Consider the following 10,445-nt stretch of genomic DNA (forward strand, 5'->3'; position numbering starts at 1 on the left):
AGTTTACTTTATGGACCGTTTTTATGTTTAAGTTGATAATATTCCATATTAAACCTCCCCTACACCGCCTCTTACCAAGGGGAAATACATTCAGATCAGCTAATCTTCATACCCGAGCTCTGCTATTTCCCCTATCAATTTAGCTACCATTCTCTGCACTTTCTCCAGTTCCGCAATATACCTTTTTGTGAACTGGTGCCCAAAATTAAACTGCATATTAAACTGCAGAATTTGCAAGTTGGTATTGCATGCTATTTTTAAGTCAGTGATCATGGTGAACACCCATGTCTTTTTCCAGTACTGACTTCCTCAGGTGTATTCCCCGTAGGGTGCATACATTTACATTTATTAGCATGAAATCTTATTTGCCATATCAAATTGCAGTTTCTCTATCAGGCAGTGATTGCAAGTTAGAGGCATATTGTGAGGATTATATTCAAATACCAAGTTTTGTGTCATGTGAAATGGAGTTTTGGAGTAAATTTTTATTGCAGCAAGAGTTTGGTAGTTTTTAGACATTAAAGCCAGCATTGTACATGTGAAATAACTACATGTGTAGTAGCCTCGTTACTGTTACAAATAAAAAAGGGCACAAATCAATATACTAAGTTTATATAGACCTAGTCCATTACCTATTTGTTAAATATGCATTCTGCTACAAAGCTAATACACCATTTCTACAACACTTAGGAGCTGATATCCAACACACCTGAAAGTGTCTGTTTCTGCAGAATCCCCATTTAGCCAGGTGAGTTAAGGTATTTACAGACCTTTCTGATTTGACCGCTTTATCCTACATGGACGATTTATAGTGCATCCTAAAAAAATTAGGCTTTTTAACTACTGTTAACCTTGTCTTAGTGGTTCACTAGCTAAAGCATTCTTACAACAATGATGTTAGTTTTGTTTTCCTCCAGATACAATAGTCTTAAAATGAATTACTTTGCATCAAGTTTACTTTATGGACCGTTTTTATGTTTAAGTTGATAATATTCCATATTAAACCTCCCCTACACCGCCTCTTACCAAGGGGAAATACATTCAGATCAGCTAATCTTCATACCCGAGCTCTGCTATTTCCCCTATCAATTTAGCTACCATTCTCTGCACTTTCTCCAGTTCCGCAATATACCTTTTTGTGAACTGGTGCCCAAAATTAAACTGCATATTAAACTGCAGAATTTGCAAGTTGGTATTGCATGCTATTTTTAAGTCAGTGATCATGGTGAACACCCATGTCTTTTTCCAGTACTGACTTCCTCAGGTGTATTCCCCGTAGGGTGCATACATTTACATTTATTAGCATGAAATCTTATTTGCCATATCAAATTGCAGTTTCTCTATCAGGCAGTGATTGCAAGTTAGAGGCATATTGTGAGGATTATATTCAAATACCAAGTTTTGTGTCATGTGAAATGGAGTTTTGGAGTAAATTTTTATTGCAGCAAGAGTTTGGTAGTTTTTAGACATTAAAGCCAGCATTGTACATGTGAAATAACTACATGTGTAGTAGCCTCGTTACTGTTACAAATAAAAAAGGGCACAAATCAATATAGTAAGTTTATATAGACCTAGTCCATTACCTATTTGTTAAATATGCATTCTGCTACAAAGCTAATACACCATTTCTACAACACTTAGGAGCTGATATCCAACACACCTGAAAGTGTCTGTTTCTGCAGAATCCCCATTTAGCCAGGTGAGGCAGACAACTCTAGACTGATTTTATTAAAACTTTTAAAGAACTATTCATCTGTAGTTTTGAGAGCCTAAACACCATTCCAAAACAGGTTGTAACTAGTACGTCACTTTTCCCAGGAGGCGGGTTTTCTTCCCATGCTCAATCTCAGGTATCTGCAGAAGGGACTTTTTATGAAATGTGAAAAAAAGAGCTGATCTCTCATGCTCCGTGAGATTGGCACATTTTCTTTTTACAATTTCAGGAAGACCCATCACCCGATTTCATGCCTGAACAGTGACATAAGGAGCAGGAGGAAGAACATGGTGGCACCCAGTGTCCAGTGCACATTTACACACACATTTTCGACACATACATACAATGCCATATTCTCATCTACAGATTTATACTGAATTTTTGCTGTACCTTTTCTTCAAGATTTTCCAATACACACTTTTTATGATACAGAAGAAGATGATCCTGTTAACGATACAGCATTGTTAACAATCATAAAGTAGACTATAGATAGCCGTTACGAATACGGATTAAGGTAGTTCACATGGTAACATGCAGGCATTTTTCACATAATTGTGTTAGTGTTCTTAGGTAAGTAACAGAGACTACATTTTCTTTTAAATTAAATTACAAGTAAACAAAGCAGAATCCTACCCCACCCATTTTATTTAACTGAAAATCATTTTAAACCTACCTAATACATGTATTCATTAAATTATTAATTGGATGAAGGCAAAGTGTTTGAATAAACTAGAGTCCTTCAGCTATGCTGTTGTTAATGAGCAACATATGACCCTTTTGGAGGTCATTTCTTACATAATAAATCATAACAGAAGTAAATTAAAGTGTTTATCTTGGACTTGATGTTCTAGTATACAGGCTGTCTAAAATGACTGTGTCTCTACTCTAAATATAAAGAAATATATATCTGTACCCTTATATAGTGATCTAAGCTGAACTTAAATCCTCTAAATGATGGGAAACTATTTCATTTCTTTAAAATGTGAGGTTTTTCACATTTTTATACATAACTTCTGTTGTTGCTATAAAAGATTATTAAATTGACAGTGTTTTAGAATCTTTTACATCATATGTTAACTGAACAACTGAACTAGGCAGGAGATTATCCCTATTGGCAGTATAAAATGGCATATTGACGAAGATTTGTTTGCTAAGCTGTGTCACCCTAGATTATTATACATGAAACCAGTTACTTGCTTTTAGAATAGATGGTTGATTGTATACCAGCCAGTATCAGAGACTGGGTATTTTGTCTGTGGTGATGACAGAATGTATACTGTGCCCTCCTTTTCCTATAAATAGTGTGTGGACACCTTTAACTAACTGTGTAAATGAGATAATGACCTCCCTACATTGGGCATCTCTAACCCCTGATCCCCACAACCGGCTATCTGGCCCTTATGCTCCCTGGAATATATCTGCGCATCTTATGATTACCAACACACTGCTATCTTTCGTCCATAGTTGGGAGCAAGATCAGGGAATCCAATTTACAGATGAGACCCTTTTATATTTTGGCCACAAGGCTTCCATCTGCAACAAATATTAGAAGCTTATTTGCAAGTTAAGCTGCGTACACACCTGCAATTTTTCTCGTTGGAAAGGATCTTTCTATTCTATCTATTCTTTCTATTCCTAAAACTCTTTGGGAAACAGCAAGATAAATGAGTGCAGGTGCCCCTGACTGCATGATGTTCAATAAGGGACTTGAATATTTATTATTGGTAATTTCAGATTTTACACAAGGCGTCAACACAGAGAGGTGTGAAATGCTTATATGCCATGAGGCAATAAGGGGGAGGTATTGTACCTCAATGGTATGCATAAGGACCAGATGTAACACATAAGAATTTGTTGCCATAACAGGCTAAAAAGAAAATGTGTGTGGTACAGGGAGCCATTTGCCATATGTATGTGTGAATAAAAAGAAAGCTGTAAACGCCTACACAAGAGAATTTGAATAGTAAAGGTAAACAAAGATAGTATGGACACTTAAGCTGCGTACACACCTGCAATTTTTCTCGTTGGAAAGGATCTTTCACGATCCTTTCCAACGAGAAAAGACTGCACGATGCATGAACGATGTGCCGTGTGTACGCAGCTTTACTCACCAGATGTATTGCGCCCCTACCTTGCTAGCTAGGGTGTATTCCCACGCAGACCCAACTTGTTTGCTCTGCAGTACCACTCCTGGGAATGTTTTTTTAGGTTTTCTGGACATGTTCCTCGCTGTCCTTGCATTAGTTGGGCATGGAGAATTATCTATCAATTAATATGCTGCAATACCTGGTAACCTGTTGATCCAACACCTGTCATCAGATGTGTTAAAGAAATTGGGATTGCTTATCTATTTATGAATCTGGGTCAAATATTTTTAAAACAAAATGATTATCATGACAGACTGTTAGCATTTTCAGGAAATGAGGCAAGCAAAGACAGCCAAAATATATTTTTTAAAACGTCTGATTTCTTTAATGGTATTTAACTAAAAAGAATGTCATGTTCTCAGTTTTGAAAACCATATGTGTATATAAAAGTTTGAAATCAACAAAAACTTAATTGCTGTATTTGTACAGTTTCTCCTTGCTGATTTAGATCTCATTTGGAACCACTTAGTCATAGCTAAATATTGAATGTATACTGGAAATCCCCTGAAAGTACTGTCCTTAAAAGATTCTCTGGTTTCACAGTTGCTAACATGCCTTATACAGTAAAATGGTGATATTCATTGAACACAATGCTGTTAAGTAAATTAAGTTTAAGATACAAAGTTGCATACAAGAAAATGTTTGTTTATATATGGCTTGGTACTGTTCATATAATTTGCCTCAAAACTAATATATGCAGGCATTATTTAAAACTAATTGCTAGTTTGTGTTTCTTTTTGTGTTAAGGAAACAAAATAATGTTATACAAGTTGTGAAAAAGCTTGGAGGCTTCATCTTTTCACACACTGTTTGTGAAAGTACTTCACATGTTGTTTCTGGAAGTGCAGGACGTACCTTGAATGTTATCTTAGGAATTGCAAGAGGTTGCTGGATTCTATCATATGATTGGGTAAGTCATTAATATTCCTCTTACTATTGTTTAACCAAATGCACAGTTCCAACTATATTTTCATAAATTAACACAATTAAGGTCCTTCATTTAACAACAATACCTCATAAGTTTACAACAAGATAAAAAACTGATAGCAAGTTTCGGTAACCGTCAAATATTTTATTGTTGAGAAATGTCAGCTCACATGTTCATTAAATGCCAAGGCAGAAGTTGTACTCCACGCTTTATATGACTATTCAGTGCCCACCATTAGCTGTGGAGTATACACATCCACATGTTAGAATATGTATCTGTGTATAATAATTACACATGCAGTCATTAAAAAATTTGTTGTTGCTTTAGATCTTCAACTGCTACCCATAGGATGCGTCAAAAATGTTGAAAAAGTAGAATTACAAAAACATAATCATTTTTGTTTTTGTTTACTCTTAATTCTAATTGGTACCTTTTTATTTGAATTAATTATGTAAAGCTGATGTTTAGGTAAAGTGCTAAATACGCAGATTAAATACAAGGAGGACAGTAGTTTACCTGCCAAAGGATGTATTTTTAGAGTCAAGGACAACTTTTCTAGAAGATATTTTTGTAATGTGTAAGAACCGAAGCTAACATACATTATTTGTTACTGCTGTCAACAAAAGTGAGGTTTTAAAAAAAAAAAATGTTTATATATTACTATTGCTGCAGTTCAGTTGTGTTATTTCTCCCAGAGACTCCCACTGGAAGAGCATGAGAGTCAATGAATAAAGCACAATGTGCATGCAGAAACACATGCCATGATTACACAGTGATTAATCTGTTTCTGATCATTTATTATTGTTTGATCTTTATTAAAATCAAACTGCCAAACAGTGTAATAAATAGAAATTTGGTACTTAAAGAAACAGGTTTAATGTTCTCACCAATGTTTTGGCCAACCCTTTATTTATGCATGTCATTGAATGACACACATTTTACTGTACTCTGAGAAACTTCTGTTCAGTTAAAGCACATCTGGCTTTGCAGAATATTCATTCCTAGCTATCTTGTCAATCATCCATGATGAAAGTGTACAATACAAAGATAACCACCTTGGAGGAAAAGAAATAATTAAAATTGGGAGGACTGAGGTGTCATTTGAAAATATTGATGACTAAAAAAGTAAAATATATTTTGTCTTTTCACATTGATTTTGTTGCCTTTTTTCTTTAACAAATAAGCTATTGATAAACAAATATACTGATAAAAAGAATCTTTCTTTTAGTCTTTTTCAAATGATTAACTCATCTTTTGTTTGCACTAAACTTATGTCATCAGCTATGTCTCTGTGTCCTTTGAAGAGTGATGTGGCGCCCTTTCTAAATTACAACCTGCACACACTAGGCCTCTAATTTTGTCTGGGAAGCATGAGCCTTAATACTTGGTATCAGATTGCAGCAATAATGCTAATTTCAGAGATGCTTCTTAAATATGTGGGTTAAACTGTTGTATTTTTAATAATTGGATTGACTTCTCCTGAAAACATCCTGTGCTCAATGAAATGTGTATTAGGTGAAGGATGTTTATTTCAGGGTTCCATAGTGCTCAGGTATTTTTCTGCTTTAGGGTGAATGTCTCATTTGCATGATTTTTCTAGAAATCTAGTTTTTTTTCTGCTAAATTTACAATTAGACCTCAATAGTTATATTTTTAGGTGGGTCCCTAGGTCTGCATATAGATAATTGAAGCCTTCTTCTAGTATTTAACTGAGCATTCTTAAGCTGCGTACACACGGCAAATTTTTCTCGCCCGATAATCGGTATCGGCCAATTATCGGGCGAAAATCTGCCGTGTGTACAGTTAATAAAAATCTAACGTAATGTACCTACTTACCTTTTTATAACACATCTTATGAATTTTAGATTGTGTGCTGCTCTCTAGAATGTGGGTTTACCAAATAAAACAAGGAATATTAATTAGTTATCATAAATACCAAATGGCACAATACTTACTTTTCTTATTTGCATCTGCTTAGGGCCTACCACATTTCACTTAAGCCCTAAACATTAAGGCATTTGATTTATGCATTATTTGTTAATATCAGACCTTTGAATCAGCTGTATAGTTATCCTATATTCACACTGGTCATGATGTTGCCGTGCGTTTACTGCTTGTTTTTGTGGGGGCACTACCTGTATCTTCTCCAGCAGCAGCCCCATAGAGAATGAATATGGCAGCAGTGAGTGACACCCTAAATAAGGTCTGAACCTGTCCTTAGTCACCATCAAAGCTTGTCATTGCTTAACTTATAACATTTCTGTGTATAAAATGTTGTGTATGCATGTTGCAATTTTTGATGCAACTATTTTATTATAATTTATACAGTTTATTTGGGGCTTTAAATACATGTTATGATTATTATATTTCTGCGTCTTCATCGCTTAGGTATTTGTCCAGCTATACCTTTTTTTGGTTTAAGGGTTTCTCAAAAAAAAATATTTACTTTAGTAGAGCAGGGGAAGACTTGAACCCCTTTCACCTGTTTATTTCTGTTTCCCATTGCAGATCTTTTCTTACTTGCTGTCTGGTTAAATTATTATCAGCAGGACAAGTGAGGGTTACTATAACAAAGTCAGGATAGCAGTAAAAACCCAGCAGGCGTCATGATCTCTCCCCACCATATCCAAAACTAAAAATGTTTTTGCCTTGACACGCACTTTAAACACACCATGAAATATTGAGGCTGTTTGATTTACTATAGCTCAACTATCTTGTTTGTGCAGGTGACTGTGCTTTTAAAATTTAGGATATATGTATGGAAGTATCCTAAGAGCTGTGTATATTTGGAGCCCTGCAGTTTGTGAAAATGTTTATTCAGTCCTGACATATGACTGTTATTAATACCAATACTTGGCCTTTGAGGCAGCTTTTTTGAGATCACACAAAATAAAGCTATACACCTTTTTTACATTGAAACCAGTTTAGGGGTTTTGATAGTCTTCTTTAAAATGCTGTCTAACATGCTGTTCATAGATTTTTTATGTAGATCATCTTTGGTTTTGTGTTTGCACAATGTATTCCATGTACAGCTGTGTATTACCCATGAAAATTAAATTTAGTGTCCGCTAAAACAGTTTAAAATATACTTATGGATTGATTGTACTCCTTAGTAACCTCAAGTGAAGATCACATCATATCCATCTATGGGATAAAACTGTTTTCTTTTCTAATGACAATCCAAAAAAAAGTTTATTTTGGTTGTGCCTCAAATTAACTATACCAAGGCATGTTTTGCATGCTTTGTACAGCTGGACATCAATCATTAAATTTTGTTCTAATTAACTCAAATGGCAAAGAAAATTACATTAGCTTTCATAATCTTTGAAGGAGCTGTTTCCAAGCAAAATGTACTAATTATGAGCCTTGATATGTGTCCTCCTACTTTCCTATGTAGTTAGGTGAAACTGTACAGTCAATGTTTCTGTAGCAGGACAGCTTGATACTAACAGATTTGTGGCAAAGAGATGAGTGTACTCTACACAATGCCTACTTATCACACCAGTAAGATGTTTCCTAATGTGAGATTTTCAATATCCGTGTTTTATCCCATGAAAACAGGCTAACAAAACCAAAAATATATCCATCTTTTCTTAATGTGATCATGTGAACAATGTCATACTTATTGACATCTCTAATGTCATACTTATTGTGCTCTGCACTAGGGGAGTTTTTTTAAGGATGACACCATTGTATCCCATTTCTCTAATAATCTGTTTTATGTGAATCCCACAGACTGTGGACTGGTTTGATCCTGGGCATATTGTTTACTAACAATCCATTGATTTAAATTATCCATACATGTACTAATCTCTCGCCTTATTAAAGAGCAATTTCAGGCATCATGTGAAACCAATCAGTAAGGTATTGATGTATTCCAGCGCACACTGCTAAAATTGGAAGGTTTTCGCAATTCATCATTATCTGATTTCTCGGTAATATACTGCATCCAAAGCACAAATCGCCAACCTCAGTCGTCAGTAGAGGAACAGTCAGAATATAGTGTGCTGTGCCGTGTAACTGTGGCCCTCTTGAATATTACACATAAAAAAAAAACTTTAATTTTTTTGTTTTGTGACGGCCATAAGAAAATTTTAGTACTGTCAATTTTATATTTTTTTTTCTGTGTGTCTGAAGCAGAAAGTATGATGTCCCATTATTACTAGCAAACATGTTCCAAAATTACTAAGATACTGCCAAAGAGGATGTGAATTGGTGTGCCTTGGCAGTGCCCAGATGAAAGACTGAGCAAGGAAAGTAGTCTGTAATTCCGGCATGCATCTCAGCAGATATATAGTCCTGCATGGCAGCAGAGTACACAGAAAATCAAAGCACCCATGTATTAAAAAACAATTCTATTTCAGTGATGTCACTGTCTCCTGTAAATCTAAAGTGGATCCTTGACATTGCTTTGCTCTCAAAAAAGTAAGTCAAATGATGCCCAACGACACTGGGCACCATTTAACCTGCTACAGGAGCACTGATGTATAGCTGGATCCATGAGTCTGTGGGAGAAGTCCAGAGATGGGAGCTGTTTTTGATTACTAATCCTGGTAAATATATTAATTCTTTGTTTATGTTGGATTTGGGCTTTGACTTTTAACTGGTGTATACCTTTAGCATACTAAAACTTTAAATAAAATAAAGGTTAATAAAGGTTTTACTATTCCTCCCTAAGTTTGGCTTTTGTTTACTTGCAATTTGGAATTTTTGATACTGGAGTGTGTGCCACTGTGTTGTTTTCTTTGCTTCATTAGGTTGGCAGTATGTTTTTGCACTAAAGCGTTTCATTGCTAAGTTTTTATAAATAGGCATTCTGCCTAACAACACAGGGCTCTATTCAAGGGAAATTGGCAAGAATGTGCATTAAATTCCATAATCTTCTATTGACTAATATTTTTTTCTCAGTCTGTGAAAAACAGAAAAAAAATAGTCTAACCACAGATAGTCTTATGCAAGAAGGTTAAAATACATTTGTTTGCTTATAAAGGAGAAAATATGTAGGCAGAAGATATACAGTCATGTGAAAAAGAAAGTACACCCTCTTTCACTTCTGAGGTGTTGTGTGTAAGGCCATAACAAAAAAAAAGATAGTGGGTCCCAAAATTATGTAAATACAACACAATACATTATTTATTTAACAAAAACTAGTACACCCCTACCATTTCCAGCAGTAGTAAGTAGCTGCCAGGTGCTACTATTAAATGCACTTGATTCATCGACCATCAGCGAGTGTGACCAAGATCTATAAAAGCAGAAGTTTTAGCAGTTTGCTGATCTGGAAGATTGAGATGTGTGTTAACACAATGCTAAGAATGACAGACATCAGAAATATTCTTAGAGAAGCAATTCTTGATGCCCACCAACTAGAAAAGGGTATAGTATCTACAGTCATTCTACGGTGAGAAAGGTTGTTCTCAAACTGAAAGCATTCAAGATAGCTCTCAGGCTTATCAGGAGTGGGCAAACCAGGAAATTCATCCCAAGGTCAGACCTGCCATACTCAGAGAAAACTAAAGCTGCGTACACACTTGCAATTTTTGTCGTTGGAAAGGATCTTTCACGATCCTTTCCAACGACAAGGGACTGCACGATGCATGAACGGTGCTGTACATACAGCACCGTTCATGCTCTATGGAGAGGGGAGGGGGAGGGC

At 35.5% G+C, this 10,445-nt stretch overlaps 1 protein-coding gene across 2 annotated transcripts in view; it reads left to right on the forward strand.

The window, feature by feature from the left end:
- The window catches only part of MCPH1 (microcephalin 1), a 156,964-nt gene that overhangs the window by 44,476 nt on the left and 102,043 nt on the right, over positions 1–10,445 (forward strand). For both annotated transcript variants that reach the window (XM_072408430.1, XM_072408431.1), the window contains one exon: positions 4,609–4,771. In XM_072408430.1, the coding sequence (XP_072264531.1) occupies positions 4,609–4,771 (163 nt within the window). The remainder of the gene's footprint in view (positions 1–4,608; positions 4,772–10,445) is intronic.

The sequence above is a fragment of the Pyxicephalus adspersus genome, chromosome 4 (assembly GCF_032062135.1).
Source record: "Pyxicephalus adspersus chromosome 4, UCB_Pads_2.0, whole genome shotgun sequence".
NCBI classification, from domain to species: Eukaryota; Metazoa; Chordata; class Amphibia; order Anura; family Pyxicephalidae; genus Pyxicephalus; species Pyxicephalus adspersus.